Here is a 19,597-nt window from a genome sequence, read left to right as displayed (position 1 = left end):
ATACTTTGAAACACAACAAAGCTATTCAAAAACAATTAAAAATTAAAAAGAAAAGAAAACCCAGTTTTAGAAATATTGGTGTCACGACCCGAAATTCCCACCTTCGGGACCATGATGACGCCTAACATTTCACTTGTTAGGCAAGCCAACGTTAGAATAATATTAGTCATTTTAAAACTATTTTAAATTAATTAATAACAAAGAAACAAATGTGAAAATAAAGTCTGAAATCAAGTGAATAATCTATAATAATAGCGATGTTTAAATACCATTCCAGAACTGGTGTCACAAGTGCACGAGCTACTAGAATAATACAAATAAAGGTCTAAATAAAAATAAAGTTGTCTGAAAGAAATACACAGCTATGATAAAGAGGAAGGGGACTTCAGAACTGCGAACGCCATGCAGCTATACCTCAAGTCTCCTGGGAACAGCTGAATCTGAGCAAATCTACTATACGCCACTGGGACCAACTCCGGTGTCTGCACAAGATGTGCAGAGTGTAGTATGAGTACAACCGACCCCAAGTACCCAGTAAGTGCCGAGCCTAACTTCGATGAAGTAGTGACGAGGGTAAGGCAAGTCACATACATTAACCTGTATGCAATAACAATAATAACAACAATAATAAAAATAAAACATGTGTCTCTTTTCAATAGTTGAAGCCAACTCGGCAGTTATATCCAATTATTATTTCAATCAGTTTCCGTTGTGGTGTGCAACCCGATCCCACAATATATTCATATTCAATTCTGTTGCGGCACCCCAAGAGCAAGGTGAGAGTTCTTGGGGGGAAGGATGCCGAGGGTCTATTGGAAACAGCCTCTCTACCCTAGAGTAGGGGTAAGGTCTGCGTACACACTACCCTCCCCAGACCCCACTAGTGAGATTATACTGGGTTATTGTTGTTGTTGTTGTTGTTGTTGTTGTAATTCTGTTGTGGCATGCAACCCGATCCTCCAATATATTCATTTCAATCAATTCTGTTGCGGCTTGCAACCCGCTCCTCCAATATATTTACTTTCATTTCCATTCCGGCGTGCAACCCGCTCCTCCAATATATTCATTTACCAATTCTTATAAAAGAAATTACTCCAATAAATACAACAATTAATATAAAATTATAAAATAACAAGCATACTATAATTATGATTTATTAGAAATAAGTGATGACAAGTAACAATTAATTATAGAAATTAAGGATGTAATAAGAATTTTAATAATTAGTATGCTAAACGTCAAGTGGCAATTAAGTCACATAATTCAAATAAGCATGTAGCAATTATAGCATGGATTCAAGGCATGATATTAAGCAAAGGACACGAGAGAAACAATTAATATAATAATTAATTCATAATTTAAAATGATGATTTTTTTCAAGTAATTATGCAGACAATTAATTTGACGACGTATAGACACTCGTCACCTCGCCTATACGTCGTTCACATGCATTTCACATAACAAATAATTTAAGGGTTCTATTCCCTCAAGTCAAGGTTAACCACGACACTTACCTCGCTTTGAAAATAAATTTCAAGATTCCAATACACCTTTGCCTCGCGAATTCGTGTCCGAAAGCTTCAAATCTAATCACAAACAATTCAACATACTCAACACGAATTGTAGGAACTAATTCCATATGAAATTATAAATTTTTCAGATTAAAATTAGAAAATTATTTTAAAATTTAATAGTGGGACCCACGTCTCGAATCCCGAAAAAACTCATAAAATCCGAACAGCCGTTCCGATATGAGTTCAACCATATAAAAATTATCGAATTCCGACATTAGATTGCTATTCAACTCCTCAATTAAAATCTTTGAAGATTTCTACTATTTTCAATCCAATCTTTACCCATTTGAACTCAACAATCTTCACACAACCTTATTGGTACAAGCATGTATAATTAATATGCTCACATCTAAGAATCACACTCACAATTATCCATCTTTACCCAAACTCGAAATTGAAGAACCTTACCTTTTAGATGAAGATCTTGTGATTAGCTTCCTTGGTTCTTGAAGATTGGTGCAAGATTGAATGATTAGAATGTTAGGTTTCCTCCTTCTCTCTCTAAAATTCTCTAACCTCTCTCTAAAACCCTCAGAAAAATACCCCAAAATAAGCCCCAAGGGTTATTTATCAAAATAGGGCCGGGTTATGAAAATAAGAAAATTAACTCTCCGAAATCAGGTATGTGATCGCATAATGGACCGCAGAATAGGTATGCGGGTCGCACAATGCACCCCAGAATCGGTGCCCAGAAATGGGCTTCACTGAACAGGTCCGCGACCAGGTTTGCGGTCACATAACCACTTCTGCGATCGCAGATTTGGCAGTTGACTCGCACTCCGCCAGCCTTTGGTAATTTGGTCATAACTTCTTGTAGGAGTGTCCAAATGACGAACGGTTTGAAGAGTTAGAAACTAGACTCGAAGATCTTTTATTTTATAGGTAGATAATCTCATAATTCCATATATATAGGTAGATATGCTCATTCAAAATTTAGTGTTGTGCGTACCCATTTGAAACTTTAGTCTATTATGAAATTTTCCAACTTGACTTAGACTTAGGCCTCTCCTTAGACCCCACATCACTTATAATATGCCTCGTACACTTGTTATCATATCCAATTAGTATCCATAATATTAATAGTCATCAAATGAGAAGTAGATTCCGCCCCCAAACACATAACATAACTTATCTCTTCTTTTACCCATCCATTTCAATTTTTCGAATTTTTACTAACTCCCAAAATTTTCAAAAATTTCGCTAGAGTTTCCTTCTTGGGCCTATCCACCTGCCAGAGAATCCCAGAAACTAATCCTAACAATACATACATAATCCAATCAACGTAACATAACATGAAAATAATACAGACAGTGGCATCATAAGCAATATATTACTAGAAAAGGAACGCCATTAACATCAACTCTTCAGGTGATACATAACTCATAGCAGGTAAGCTCTCAACATCTTCATAGAACACATAAATGAACGTTTAAATTAAATATGACATTTTTGGATCATCACAATTGGGTTGCCGTTCACACATGACAAGTGGATCCGGTTAACCCCTACCAATTAATGTCGTCGTCGTATTCGTAACATAACAAAAGTTTATTTTAAAAAAAATACTATTACACAAGTCTTAAGTTTATAATATTGTTTAAAGTAACTCGAATGTTGACAAATCTTACAAAGTGACTAAATAAAAACGAGATCTCCGAAAAATTAAAATAAACATGATTTTAAAAAAATAAATAAATAAACAGTACTCTACATTGTATCTCCAAGTGTTTTTTCTGATTTTTTTCTTCTTATTTTTAAAACAAACAAAATAAAAGAGAAAGAGAGAAACAATTGCTCCCGTACACAAGACAGAGTAAAGCATCTAGTAGTTATAGAATTCTTATGTATAAATTAACATTTTGAAGACCAACTTAAGTTAGATACTTTTTTTCCTCATGCAATAACTTATAATATATGAACTAAAATTTTGTCTTTATCATGGACAAGTAGAAAGCTAGAGAAACTTCTGGGATTAATTATATTAGAATCCATTGGTTCACACTTCACTTATATATTCTAGTCGAGTTTAAACACTTGGATTTTTTTAATAAAGTAATAAAAGTATTTAACTTAAGAAACTACAAGACCACCTCAACACAAATCAGCAATTAAAGTGTGTTACACAATCTTCCTTACCATTTTACTACTTATATATACCTCTATTTGTTTTGTAAATAGAAATAAGTCTCCCGTATTTTCAATTTTGTGGTATTAATTAGTTCTAGCCAAATGAAATACCTAGGTATTTAAGAAGAATTATACAAAAAGATTTACTTGGACTTATTCACTTAAAAAGGGCTGTCTATCTTTTTCAACAATATTTAATTTTTTCTATATATATTTTTGTTCCTTTTTAAAAATGATTAAGCAAGTGTTTAAGTGAAAGAAAATGGTTAAAGCGCCCTTTAAAATGAAAGTCCAGCCACCAATCTCATGCCCCAAAAGCGTGAAAATAGCACGGGCTAGCCAATTTTCGGAGTGATAATTGAAAAATAGCCAGCGTTTGTACGGAAAGTTCCAACATAATACACTAGAGATTATTGCACCTGTGCATTAACTTCCAGGATATTATGCTGGAACTCCGGCACACGGAAAGTTCCAGCATAATATACTGGAGATTAGAGCACCTGTGTATGAACTTCCAGTATATTATGCTGGAAGTCCAGTATATTATGCTGGAAGTTCATATGTAAAAAATTCGAACTCCAGTATATTATACCGGAATATTTTCCGGATTTTGAACAATGTTTTCGTTCAGATTTATCTTTACATGAAAAATGGCTAAAATTCGATTACTTTTGAAACTGTGGCTATTTTTCAATTACCACTTGTAAATCTGGTTATTTTTTAATTCCACCCCCAAAAGCCCAAAATTTAAAATTTGATTTTTTTTTTCATTTGACAATTTTATCTAAGACTATACATTATAAAAAAGTTCTATTTGTTGCCTTAAGCTATATTTTTGCCACACACAACATAACTTTTATTTTATTTTGAAGGAAAGAATAAGTGTTTGTGTTATCATATCATGTTAGTTTTATTGAAATTCTTAGTGAAATTATTAAATGCTTGGCGACGATAATTAAGTAAAATGATTTTAAGAGATATGAAAGGGGGGAAAATCTGTTAAAATTATGGATAGTAAATTGATAAATAGCTGCAACACTCATTTCAATTACTGGGACAAAACAATAGCTAAGTTGATTGTAATGTGTTCCAATAGGTAAGGTCTTTCCGTCGAAGATGTGGCGGGAAGGATAGATCTCTTCAAATTTAATTAAGTTAGTGATATTGGACTATTCAAAAAAATAAAAGTGAAGTCTTTCCGAAATTTTAAAGAACTAAAGAGAGATTGTGTAATTAAAGGGGAGTTTTGGCGTAACTGGTAAAATTATTGTCATGCGATCAGGAGGTCATGCATTCGAGCTGTACTGGAAACAACCTATTGTAGAAATGTAGGGTAAGACTACGTACGGTAGACCCTTGTGGTCCGATTATTTTTCAGACACCGTGCATAGCGGGAGCTTAGTGCCTTTTAAAAGGAGGGATTGTCTGATTAGGGAGATTAGAGGGTAATTTTGTGCAATTATCCAAAAAGATGACAAAGAAAACTAGAAAGAGACACACTGCCATCCTCCCTTGACTCAATTCAAATCTTTGCCTTAGTAGACTTTGACCATTACTTTTCAACCCTCTCTTGGCTGGCTACTTCTTTTCTCTCCTCTACTTTTCCAAATCCTATTTTTCTCTTCCCTTGAAAATTTCAAGTTCTTATATACCTTTACCACTTTTCTTCAATATCCCCTTTAACCTTCTCAGAGACTTGTATAAGTTGTCCCATTTAACTTTTTTGTTTGGTGGGGTCCTTTTCATTTTCTTTTTATAGGATATTTCTTCCAATATACTTTTCAAACTACCACCTAACATGAATTGTAGCTAGCCAAAAAGTGTTAGCTTTCAAGATTCAAATGAAACATTTTTAAGCTCTTGAGCTCTATGATTCATACACCATTATTCTATAACTTTTCCTTCCTTCTTAAAGCACATAAATATGTTCAAGTTTTCCATACACAGCACCTTGACAAATATGACCACCATACTATATTAGGGACAATGCTGCAGCAAACTCTCATGTAGTAAACATACTTAGAATTTTTAACCTTGGAGCTAGCTGCATGGACTCCATCTTCTTCCTTGAAGAAGGAGACCGTGCCGTCTTTCTCTTAAAGATAATGGAGTCCTTAGGTTGCACTTACATATGCCTCTGGCAATATTTCCAACCATCTAAGTAAGATTACTACTTGTTCTTCATTCCTCTCATTAGTCTAGCTACTATGAAAATGAACATATATACATGTCCAAAACATTATTCTAACCTGCCACATTTTCATCATTTTGTAGCTGTTTTATGTCCTTGGGTGGAATCTACAATGGAGACAATGATGTTGCTCAGAGGCTATTCCAAGAGTACAGGCATTCATGGCTTATTATGGATAATAGGTAGGTAACTAATTAAAATTAGAGTTTAATTATTAGTTTATGAGAATTGTTCCAAATTAAGTTGTATATAATTTATTCAACTTCAGCCGCATCCCAGGACTGGCTTTCAAGAATAATGTTCCTTACATGGAACTGCAGTTTGCAGATTTTCAATCACATGCATCCAATCCAGTGCAGCTTCAATTCTACCAGGTACTTTTGATAACAGATTAATTTATATATTATTCTTAATTAATATTTTATATAAAAACAATATCCAAGCTAACCTTTTAATATGATTGTTGCAGGAAGCTGGAATCAAGGTTTGTGTTTATTTATTTCATGATCACGTGATCCAATATGGTAAAAGTATAAAATAATGTGGTTGATATTGAAACTTAATTTTATCTTCTGATTTTGTTTTTAACTTCAGACAGTAATATGTATGGGGTGTAGCATTGGAGAAATTGAGGTTGGAATGACTTGTAGCCCTCAAGTAAGACCATTTCTTTATAAAATTTGTATGACCTCACTTTTATTCATGATTTGCAAATTTCTAAGTTCCTAACTTCTTTATTAGTTTCTTCTTAACATTGGTTATGCATTTTTAATACTAGTTACTTTTATATATAAAGGTAAACTTGGAAATGGGAATGACGAACTTGTTTGCCGAATATTTCTCAAGACCAGCACCGGCAGCAACAAGAGGAATTACTAATCAGTTACTGCCAATTGATCAAAATCGGGCATCATCATCTTCATCATTCTCAATCGATAGCCCAGGCGAATACTCATCCCTTCTCTTCAATGTAGCAAGCACGCCGCCGTATGTACCAGAACCGCCACGAACGGATACCTTTTCCGATCAGACTATTAGACCAATTCCACCGGTATCTGCTACCGCCATGCCATATCAACAAGCCATTCAGACATTAAATCAAATACAAGGCATACAATTACCGACACTAGAAACCGCAGACGCTGCATTAACAAGAGCGTATCTTGCTGTCATGACATCACCTTCTTCTTCTTCCTCCTCTCGCCAATCCCGAGAAAACTTACCCACAGATTATAACCAAATAGCAACACAAAAAGCCACTGCATTTAGAAGGTTTAGATCAGCTTTAGGTCCCAATGTGCCAATAGCAACAGCCACAACTCGCCGACAAAACATGTTTAGAAGATCTATCAATTTCTTCAGAAATTTAAATATGATGAGATCAAGGCAAGAACAAATGCAGCCTAACCCGCGTGCCCCCACAAGTACTCAGGTTCATCACATGATTTCAGAGAGACGAAGACGCGAAAAGCTTAACGATAGCTTTCAACTACTTCGATCTTTACTCCCACCTGGTACTAAGGTATGGTTTCAATTATGATGTAAACTATTAAAAAGAGTACATTTTTACTCCGTACTTAAATTACTTTTTCAACATGTAAGCTCATTATATTACGTGCAGGTTTAATTGTTAAACTACTTCATTTAAATTTTAAATTTGTTACGATAGAGAGAGCGCACTTTTATTTGCTTAATTTTGTTATATAGACAAGTGTTATGCTGAAGTGTTATGTTGTCACTTGTATGTGTTTTTTTGTGAGGTTGTTTTCTCCATATGTTGTACTCTATTTTATATAGTGTTTTGCTCATTTCCGCATGTGGATATAGGTCAACTGACTGAATCGCATTAAATGTTTGTGTCACTTTTGGTATATTTCTCTTTTGTTGTCTGATTTATCATCGTTGAAAGTTTGTTTTACTAGCTTACGCATGACACCTCATTATTTCGATCATAATACATATCTCAATGTTTATGAAGTTTTAATGCATCTCAAAATATATCATGCTATAATGAAATGATTAAATTCTTGTTCGATTTCTTGTGCAGAAGGACAAAGCATCAGTACTTGCTAGTACAACAGAATACTTAAGTTCATTAAAAACTCAAGTGGAAGAACTGAGTAAAAAGAATAAAATGTTGGAAGCACAATTACTACAACGTCAGAACAAATCCTCCTTTGAACCAATTAATCAAGCTGCAGGAGAGGCAATTATTTGCTCCTCTACTGGTGGAAATGAAAGGCTAGATGTTGAAATAAGAAATGTAGGTGAATCAACATCAGAATCAAGAATAGTGGACTTGCAAATTTCAGTAAGGAGAGAATGCAGCATCTTGGATTTGGTTACTCGTTTGCTGGAATTCTTGAAAAGTGACAACAATGTAAACTTAGAGTCAGTAGCAGCAAACACCAGATCAGTGGTTCAATCAGAACCAGTAACTCATATAACCTTGCGACTTAGAATTGAGGTATGCACTTTATTTTCTGAAACTAGCCTTAACTTTAACTAATTGCATTTATCATATACACCAAGGTTTATTTGGCTCAAAATTGGGATATCCCAAGATTATAATCCTTGGATTATACGTAATATTTATTCCATCTTTTATATAGGATACGTTATACCAAGATTTTGGTATAAAATTAATACTGACTTTAGGTAAGTAAAACACGGGATAAATTTAATTCCAAAATTTATACGGAGATAACCTACCTAATCCGATCCTAATTTGAACCAAACATGTTGTGCAAAAAAAAAATATTGTAACTTAATTAGTTATAGTTGATATATATCGATCTTATAATTTTTTCAAGTTACCAATTAATGTTTTACTATGGAAAGTTACTTATATTTTACTTTAAATAATATCGTAAATATTTTAATTTTTTTGGTGTATAAAGATCAAGCTCTATCTTATTTTTGTAGATTGTTATACTGGACCATTGTTTTCCTTTAAGAAGTTAAACAATATATATGGAAATATTTTGAAGTTCCGAAGTTAATTAACTTCATATAGAATGGATTATTATTTCTTTTTGCATGAATTTCTCAGCCCTTCGAGGAATTGTAAAGAAATATAAATGAGAACTGCTTTTCGATAATTTTCGGTTCACTTTTTATTTAGGAATCATATAATATAATTAGACATCATATAACGAAAGCAAGTATTCCTAGCATTTTGTGTGTAAATATAAAGAATAAGATATTTCTTGTCTTTGTAAGCAAAATGGTTTTTTTTTTTTGCCGCTTAATTCTACTAACTAAAAATTATTAAGAGTGTTATACTAAAAATATACAATCATCACGAATTCCTTATAAGAAAAGCAAACTCTTTAGAAAATTGAGTTACAGTTTACAAGTAAAATTGCTTCTTTGATTACTGAAATAACAAAATACAATTTTCACGTAACGCTAATTTCTCCTTTTATGTAATGGATAAATTGCTGTCTAATCATACTTTTAGTGAGCTTATAATTAGTGGATATCAATTACTTATCAAATAAAAAAAATTTAAGATGGTACTTCTTTCCGGCTTCTATGAAATGTTAGTCTGTTCCGCCCTCCAAAATAGAAATTATAGGTGGGAAATATCACTTTCATTATAGGAATAGCTTTTTCCAACTTTTTTAGTTCTCTTTTTAGCCTACAAAGTCAGTCCTTGCCTCTTGGAAAGTCACTCTACCTCAAAATTTGCGTGCACTTTATTCTTCGTATACCTCATTCGTTAAATTACACTAAGTATATTATTATTGTTGTTGTAAAAATAATATAATTTTTTTATATATTAGCTAGACATATAACTAATATAATTAAAACAAACTATAAATTCCATAACAAATTTTAAAATCATAAATTTTAGATCTCGGCTCCGGCTTTGCTCATATATCTTAAAACTCTTGTTTGGATTTGGTTTTCCTACCAACTTTTATTTTTCCAAGTTTTCCTACCAACTTTGTTAACCAATTTTCTCTCATTTTGTTGTGATTTGGTCCAGGGTAGAGAATGGGACGAGTCTAGTTTCGAGGAAGCAGTGAAAAGGGTTGTTGATGACTTGGCATAGAGGAACTTGTCTTGTCATCTGTTGGTAGGACCCATAAAATTCTGACTGGCGGCGCCTTGAATTATTGAACTAGTTTTCAGAATTTTCTCATCCAATCATTTACTTTAGAGTCAGAATTTTCACCAATTAATGTGGTGAAAATTACAATCATATGATTGTACAATTTTTTTGGTAGTTTAATTACCTGGATGTAATGTGTATTCATACTGTAGTCCGATTGAAAACTAGCTCACTTGGTAAATTTCTTGCCTTTCCCAATTGAGGTGAAAAATCCCACCAACAACATAACAATTCCATTGTTATTATTTGATAATTTCTAAAGTTATATAACAGTACTCTTAAATATAGATGTCATAAATATATTAAAGAGTACTGTTATATAATCTAGAAATGACCAAGTAATAACAACGTTCTATGTAGGTGCACTTGCTAATATTTAGGTGGTTTGATCAATATAATTGCACTTTTGATTTCTCAGTTATTGGTCAATCTTGACGTTGGTCATTGTAATACTTTATTTGAATGTATTTAAATTTGAATTAATTAAAATGTGAGTTTTTATCCCTTTACATATGAAATATCATATTTTTATAATTTTTTAGAATTTTATTACCCTCAAGTGTATAATAACAATACAAATTTAACGTAACATATGACTAGTTGAACAGATTAACAATTAATAATTCGTTAAATTTAGGAAGATTCACAAGTAATAAGGATCAAAAGTGCACATTACAATTAAATTAGGTTTAAGTGTACTTAACTAGATATTACAATGTACTTAACTAGATAATACACTTGAAAAGAGACTACCGCAATTCATAATAAACAACATAGTAAAACAAGACAAAACAAAACAAATGGTTATTTTCCTTCCACAAATGGTTGATGTTGCATTTTAATTGATGGTTTAATGTCAAGAAAAAATCAACTACTCTTCTTTTTTCTCTTTTTAAAAAGTTTTAAGTCACCCACTCAAATGTACTTCAGGAAAATCTATTAATTTGACTTTATTTTCATAAATCTTGAGGTGTTATCTTTCCATTCTATATTAATATTATATAATTTTTGCTTAAATTTTGTATTTGGTTTGAAGTGATTAATGAAATTCAAAGATATGAGGCGACGGTTTTGACCGTTAAGTCTAAGAATTGACTCAATCTTCAACTGTCATTATATTAGTGACGTGACTAAACCAGGGCGGCTCAACCTCATCGGAGACCTAAAATAAAATCTTAATAAGAGGCCTTAATATATATATATATATATATATAAAATTTAATGAACATCGTTTTTAAAAAAATTAGACAAGTGAGGATGTGGAATTAAAAAAAATGAGAACTTAGTTTTATAAAATACAGAAAATTAAATGAATTTAACGTTGGTTGCATCACAACTGAAATGGGAGAACCCAGAAAACATAAGGGACTCCTTTTTTTAGTAAGTCCCTTTCTATATTTGGTAACAATTCAACTTTAGATTTTTCTTTTTACCATTAATGAGATGATTTCTAGCCCAAAAACTTCTATGATTTATTTAAGATTACAAGTTTCAAAAGGCTTCCTTTATTTCATAAAATTTATGTACAGGCAAACACTTTCATATAAATTAGGACGGAGAGAGTATAATTTATGTAAGGAAAATAAATATTAAGTTAGATTATTAGATATAGTTACGTGACCAACTAATGAATAGAGAAATATAATTAAGTAAAAAAGTAAAATAAGATTGACAGAAAACTATTTTAGTTATATTAATTAGAGGAAAAAATCGAGTTATTAAAAATTAATATGACAATAAAAAAATAAATTTATCAATAATAAAAGATAATTATATAAATAATATACAACTATATATAGAGAAATACTAGTAATTTTGGGGCCCTTAAATATTTGGGGGCCTAAAGCAAGTATTTCACTTGCTTTAGGGTTGGGCCGCCCCTAGACTAAACAAATGACATTGGCCACATGATGTGTACTATACTAATTTTATTAGGGGCAAACAATTTTTTTATTTTTTTGAAATTTTCTATGCCACAATTTTAGCTCACAATTGTTCATAAACCTATCTTAGCGGGCGTTTGGACATAAGAATTATAAAATTCCGAAAAAAGTAAAACAATTCAGGTGAAAATGACATTTGAAAATTAGAGTTGTGTTTGGGCATGAATATAATTTTGGGTTGTCTTTGAATTTTTGTGAGTGATCTGAGTGAAAATTTTGAAAAATAACTTTTTTTAAATTTTCGAAAAATTTCAAAATTCATCTTCAAGAAAATTTTTTATTGCCGAACACTGATTTCGAAAAAAGTGGAAAACTTTTCACGGCTAGACGGGCTCTTAGTTTCAAGACGTATTCCATTTCAAATTGCTTACTTGTAGGTCAAAATGTTATCGCTCTTTTTTACACTGATTTAAAACTTACTTGTACTTAAATAATCCTCAAATACTATTCTTTTGTGTCCTAAGATTTTTCAAGTCAACAGAGAAAAAGGAAAAAGAAAAAAAAAAGAAAATGAAAGGTGGTCATATTAATTAGAGTCCAGAACCCATTTGTGGTTCTTTTGGACAAGTGTGACGAAAATGTATGTTTAAAAAAAAGAGTGACATTTTTATATATTGTGCTATTTTAAAGAGCGCTATACTTTTAACGGAGTTTTGGCCGTTAAAGTATAGCGCTCTTTAAAAGAGCGCTATATATATAACGCTCTTTTAAACCGCGCTATATACATAGCGCGGTATATAACCGCGCTATACCTGTTTTGTGGGCCCACCAATAAGTCTCATGCGTTTAACTGACATAACAATAATTCAAATGGGTATAGCACTCTTTAAAAGAGTGTTATACCTATAAAAAAATCAACCCACCAAGCTAGGCATTGGCTTATTTAAAGGCGTTAGGATTTTACAAAAATCCATTCAAAAATATTCTTAACTCTCGTTCAAATTTTTCTTCTTGTTAAATTCTCAAGCATTTTTTCATAATGTGTGAAGAGCGAAAAGTAAGGGTTTCATTATATTGGGGGGGAGGGGGTGAGGTTGTGGTGACGAATAACTCTATATGAGCTATAGTTTATCTCCACAGTGTCATGTTAAGTTGTCACTTACAATGGAGTACGATAGATTGGTATCGTTGTTATGTAATAAAATGAGTGTGAGGAAACGTTCGGTGAACCTTAAAGTGACCGGAAGATATCTGTATTCCGTCACTTCGCAAGGGGTTGCTTGTTACGCTGAGTTTAACATCGACGATGATGAAACTTTGATGGATTTTTTGAGGACTCCTGATAAATACCGGAAATTTCTTGTGATAAAAATGTTAGAAATGTACGTCAAGGTCGAAGACGTTCGTAATAGTGAGGTTGCTCATAGTAGGGATAACCCTCAGTCATCGGGTAGTTATTCTGGAGCAGTTTTTGCCGGACAAGTTCCGGATGAAAGAGTTTGCCCTGATTTAAACTTATCACCACGGGCGAATGAGGAACGAGTAAATAATTTCTCCCCTGCTTTACATAATCTACAAGACGAGTGGTAAACTTTAATTTTTCTTAGTGTTACGATGTATATTTTTGTTGTATTGAAATTGTATTAACACTCATATATTCCACAGGGGGTACCAATCAGATATGACTTTTACAAGTTATGAACCCACGCCCAGTTGGAATATACGTATATCTGGTGTGTTGGATCATGGTGGTCCATCCGGGAGTTATCACCAACAGGATAATGCCCATCAAGGAATGTCAACACGTTACGACTTGTAAGTGAAGTGATACAGTTATATGGAAAGTATTTATTAATTTCAGTAGCTTATTATTTTGTTGTTTGTGTAGTGAAAACGAGCAAGTTGAACCACCTGTCCTCACTCAATTGCCCGAAGACGACATAGTAAATCGGGATCTGATAGATGCACAGAGTGAGGAAGAGAACAATGATTATGACAATAATGCCGATGATTCCGGAGACGACACACTCTTCCCTTGTAAGGATGGTGACAAGGAGGAAGAGAATGAAGGACCTGATTTGACGAGGGAGTATGCTCCACCCCCCGTTAGACCAAGAGTGTACGAGTCCCAAGTGCCGTTTCATTCAAGGAAGATTCTCTACCTTGATAACTTGCCAAGTATGCCGGATGTGGATGCTCTCACAAGGGATTTTGATGAAATTCGGACAGCAATATAGGATGATTCTAGACCAACGGTGCTGGCAAAGGGCATGCTTTTTCCTTATAAAGTGCACCTAAGCAGGGCGGCGAAAATATACAGCGTAAAAGAGTGTCGTGAGATGACGGTATGGGAGTCAAGTCCGGATATATACAAGGTTATTTGTCGCAGATGGTTTATGGGTTGTCATTGGATGCTGCGTGCGAGCAAGAAGAACATAGGTATATGGAAAGTGGGTAAATATATTCCCACCCACAAATGTGAAATGGACACATTCAATGGGAATCACTACAACTTGGATATTGACTTGATTTCTCTTGTCCTTATTCCACACCTTGAAGCGTCCATAAGGTATAAAATCAAAGAGTGCATTACATCAGTCCACCAGGAATATGGTCATACCATTACCAAAAGAAAGGCATTTCTCGGGCGTAAATGTGCGTTTGAAATTGTTTATAGTAACTGGGATAAGTCATTTGCAGCTCTACCCAAGTACATGGCCGCACTGCAACACTTTAACTCTGGGACGGTTGTTGAATGGAAGCTTGAGCGTAGTCCGAAAAAACCAGAATATATATTCAATTACGTGTTCTGGGCATTTAAACTAGTAATTGATGGTTTTTCGCATTGCCGGACGGTAATATCCATAGACGGCACTCATGTCTATGGAAAGTATGATATCAAGCTGTTGATAGCCGTTGCAGTAGATGCTAATGGACAAATATTTCCTCTAACTTTTGCTATTTGTGCCAATAAAAGCCAAGAGACTTGGACGCTATTTTTGAACCATTTGAAAGAGCACGCTGTCAAACAACGTTCCGGCATTTGTCTAATATCTGATCGGCATGGTGGTATCTTAAGTTATGTAGAGAACTTGCCTGCATGGCAAAAACCTTATGCCTACCACCGTTACTGTGTGAGGCATTTTAAGGCCAATTTTTATAAGGCACATCCCAACAAGGATCTGCATGATTTGATGTGGATGGCAGCAACAGACCACCAAGAGCATAAATTCTAGAGGCACATGGAATCTATCAGGCAGGAAGACGAGAGAGCTTATCATTGGTTGATGCGACATGAGCTTCACAAGTGGACTTTATATGCGGATGGTGGAAGAAGATGGGGAATTCTGACTACAAACGTGTCAGAGTCTTTCAACAGGTTATTGAAGTCGGCAAGAGAATTGCCTGTCACTGCCATGGTGCAGATGTCGTTCAAGCAGATGGCAAAGAGTTTGTTGAAAGGGCTGTAGCTGCAACATCATTGATGGAAAGGGGTGTTGAATTTATGCCATTGCCGATGAACAGATTTGAGAAATGCAGGCGGCGAGCACATTGGCATTCATTTTTTGCAGTATGATCACGACAGAAATGTTTTTGAAGTTCGCACCGCTATTCATCAAAATCGGGGGAATAATGTACATACCATAAATGAATCTAGAAGGTTATGATCTTGTGGGAGATGGTCCATCTACCACATGCCGTGCTCACATGCCATCATGTGCTTTCAACATACAGGTTTAGGGCCAACCAACTACGTTGATAAACAATATAGTGTTGCTGCTTACTTAAACACTTATAGTGGGCAGTTGCGGCCAGTGGGTGCTGAGCATTATTGGCCGCCGGAACCATTTAAAATGGTGTTTAACAAGGACTATTTGCGTCAAGTATAGGTGCAGAAGAGAACGCGTATACGGAACTAAATGGATGTTAGCGATACCGTTTATGCACGCAAATGTGGTATATGCTCGCAAACAGGACACGACCGTCGAAAATGTCCTTCGGCTGGTTTGGATGGCAGTGGTAATCAAGCTCGTGGTGGGTGTTCTTCTAATGTGCCCAACTATCAATGAGTTTATGTCGTAATAAGTAGCTGTTTTGTTTATGTTGCAAGATGTATCAAATAAAATTATGTTTCCATTGTTGTTAAATCTTATTGATATTTAACATTTTCCAGTTGAGTAAATTAATGCATTTATCCCTCCCATTCATGTAATTAAAAATAGTATTGAATTAAAAAAAAGGGAAAAATATGTGAATATATTTGATAAATATAGTTCAAATATAGTTGAGTTAAAGGTAGATTTCTGATAAATATGTGAATATACATAGCGCGGTTAAATACTACGTTATGTGAATATATATAGCACGGTTAAATACTATGTTATGTGAATATATATATCGCGATTAAATACTATATTATGTTTATTCTCTTGTCGAACTGAAAAGCTGCCCGTCTGAGAAAAAGCTATTTTGTATCCGTAATCATCTTTAATACGCAAAGCCTAGCGTGGTTAAATACTACGTTATGTGAATATATATAGCGCGGTTAAATACTACGTTATGTGTGTTGCCTTGCCTATAAATAACGGGCGCATTCTAGTTATTTTCTACGCTTAACAATAACCAATAACAAAACATTCCATAAAAGCAAGGTTTTGTTTTAATGCTTTAACAATTATTTGAACGCCTTTATGTACCAAGGTGCCAGTGCGGTAAAAAATGTTTGATGAATGACTTTTGGGATGATGGTGAAGTTGGACGCCGCTGCTGGATGTGTGTGAATAAGTTTTATAGGGTTCCGGACGAACCTTTTTGCAATTTTGAGGTATGGATTAATGAACCCTGTAAGCAGGAATGCTACAAACGATCTTTGCAGTATCTTCATGATTTGACCTTAAAACAGTGTGAATATGAAAAAGAATATAAACGAGAAATTACGGAGTTGAAGGAGAAACTGAAAGAGACAGAATTAGAAAAAAATAAGATGGAAGAGAAATTTAAGTGGCTGGAGCAGAGAATAATGGGCGGCAGTGACTAAACAATGACATGTATGTGTTGAGTGTACTACTTTATCTTTATGTTTCCCATGTCATGTATTTTTATTAGTTGTACTGAATTTAAATTATGTTAAGTTGCTATGTTTTATGTTTGTGTTGTAGTATTAAAATAAAGAAGGAACGAGGAAATAAAAACATAATGCGCATATTATGTAAATATAAAAAATTGTTGTTATTATTTACATAAAATACAAAAAAAAAAAAAAATCAATGTGTCCCATAACCTATGTGCTTTAATGCAGCCGCTGGCCTGAGGCGCATCCCATCCTGCCCGGCTACGCTATTGGGATCATCCTCATCACGGCGCCTCTTTATAGCAGGATGCGCTACAGCATGATCATCAGTGGTGCTGGCAGGATCGGTAGAAGGGGTTGTCGGTCCAGTAGAAACCTACAGAAGAATAAGTCAGCTCAGTATAGGAAAGTATATATTAAGTCACAATAATTTAAATTGTCTTACCATGGTCTCGTCGGGCTCCTGAATATAATCATCCGTCGCAGCCATGTCAGCATCGCACAAATGGGCCTCCGTGACGGGCGGGGATGAAGCCTTAATATGAAAATTAATAAAGTTATAGAAAATAAATGAGAAAAGAAAAAACAAATTTAAATTTAATACTAATAAAAACATACCTGTGCCTGTGATGATGAGCCATAACTCAGCCGGTGCTCTCTATCCAAATCTCGGGTCGGCCGATCCTTAGCAGGGGTCGATGACCCTGGGAAGTATGCTTCCCAATCCTCTACGGTAAGGTCCGTGCCCGTGATTAATAACGGACCTGACGGGGTCACCTGCGAAGTCCCTGGAGTGAGTTGCATCCCAAGGCTGTATGACGGCATGCTGGTGGGATACTCGTCCGGCTCATGTAGGTCACCCGGAAAATCAATATCAACATCATCAATAGGGGCCTCAACGCCCCCTTGCTGGGGATCACCTCCACGCCGCCCACCACGACCCCGTGCGGCAGCTCTGCCTCGTGGGGCACACCTACCTCAAAGGGAACCCCTGCCTCGTAGGGTACCCCTCCCTCGTGCAACATCCCTACCTCGCTGGTACTGCTCTGGTGCCACATAAGCAGGGTCGTGTCCTAAGCGCTGATCCTCTCGAGCTAGCTACAGTGACCGGGCAGCCACCTCTGCAGCCTGCCGGCCGTAATCGTGCAAATGGGCCGCTCCCTTACCGGCATGCTGCTGCATCTGCAGTCCCATCTGGTAGACTATCTGTAGGCCAATAGCCTGCACAACGTATAAAATATAAACTACAGAACACTATGTTATAGTTATATAAGTAATAATACCAGAAAATATACCAGGGCCTCGTGCCGCCCGGCGTATGGAATGTACCGACCGACAGCTTGATGAATGGGATTCCCGACAAAAAGTCGGGTAATGCGGTGGTACCAGGGCATATAGAGCTGAATAGTCTCCGTCTGGATCTGTGAGGGGGGAGGGCGGAATTAAGTCAGCTCGGCCGTCCCACGTATGGACCTGTGCCTCTAGCCACACTACATATGCATCGTCCGCCCTGGAACGATCATCCCGCTGATAATGTGTGGCCTCCCAAGTAGTCCCCCTTGGTATATACTGCGGACGGCCAAACTGGCGAAGTACCCGCTCTGTGGCATGATGCTCCACAATATCGAGGCACATGAGCGGTACGGAAGTGCTCCAAATCAGTCGGCCGGCAGAGCAATAATCGGACAGGCCACCTATCAAGTTGTCGCTGTATGGTGTCTAGATGAACTATCAAATAACAACAGAAAACGTGAGTATGCGCAATACATGTGAAGCTATACCAAGTAAGTTTAGGTACACATTTACCTGTGCGCCCTCCAGCATATCCAACACATCCTTGCAAAGGGGGAGATTATGCCGAGCCTCGTAATCTCGTACATATCCATGCCGGAGAACCCACCTCCTAGCTAAAGGGAGAAACGTAGGTGGTACATCTGGAGGTAATGGTGGTAGAGGTGGCTGCAACTGCAGGAACTGCTCCCAGGCCCAAACCTAACATACAAAGTTGACGTAAAGTTTAAGAAATTTTTTGACTAGATAGAATTGGAAGGAATGAACAGAGTATTCGAATATGTTGTCACCTGTAGAAGCGGCAAAAATCCACATACATCATGCTGGGTGCCCATGCTCGCCCGACACAGATGCATGTACAAGTAGGCGAGAACAACAGCACCCCAGCTATACTGGGGTAAATCATCTAGCAATTGAAGATGATGAAGAAATCGCAAGCTGACTAGGTTCCCCGAAGTGTTCAGGAACAAGACCCCCCCAAACAGAAGGAGCAACAACAACCTCGTATACTGGTGAATATGCAGATCATCTGTCTCCCCGGTGATGTCGGGGTGCAATATCTCCAAATGCTGTCGAATAGCTGTCAAACCCATGCGACTGGCCCCTGAGTGTGCAGTCTTATCCTGTGGCCTAAAACCAGTGAGCTGCTGCAACATGTCCAAATACTGCCCACGCGTCATCTCTCTCATGGCCTGAGGCAGTGCAACAGGCAGTCCATCAACATGCATCCCATATAAAACCTCCACGTCCTGCAATGTGATGGTGGCCTCGCCAATGGGTAGGTGGAAAGTGTGTGTCTCCGATCGCCACCGCTCTATCAGGGCCGTGATCAAAGACTAG

General features: G+C 35.9%; 1 protein-coding gene across 1 annotated transcript; it reads left to right on the top strand.

Moving 5' to 3' along the window:
* Window positions 1-5,422: 5,422 nt before the first annotated feature.
* Window positions 5,423-10,435, top strand: LOC107824270 (putative transcription factor bHLH041). Its single transcript, XM_016651024.2, has 8 exons — window positions 5,423-5,862; window positions 5,976-6,074; window positions 6,161-6,266; window positions 6,362-6,376; window positions 6,487-6,549; window positions 6,689-7,414; window positions 7,940-8,359; window positions 9,887-10,435. Exons 1-8 carry the CDS (start codon window positions 5,750-5,752, stop codon window positions 9,950-9,952), a joined length of 1,608 nt encoding a protein of 535 aa, XP_016506510.2. The 5' UTR covers window positions 5,423-5,749; the 3' UTR covers window positions 9,953-10,435.
* The last annotated feature ends 9,162 nt before the right edge of the window (window positions 10,436-19,597 follow it).

Source organism: Nicotiana tabacum, chromosome 2 (genome assembly GCF_000715075.1).
Source record: "Nicotiana tabacum cultivar K326 chromosome 2, ASM71507v2, whole genome shotgun sequence".
Taxonomy (NCBI): Eukaryota; Viridiplantae; Streptophyta; class Magnoliopsida; order Solanales; family Solanaceae; genus Nicotiana; species Nicotiana tabacum.
This window is presented reverse-complemented; position numbering and strand designations above follow the sequence as displayed.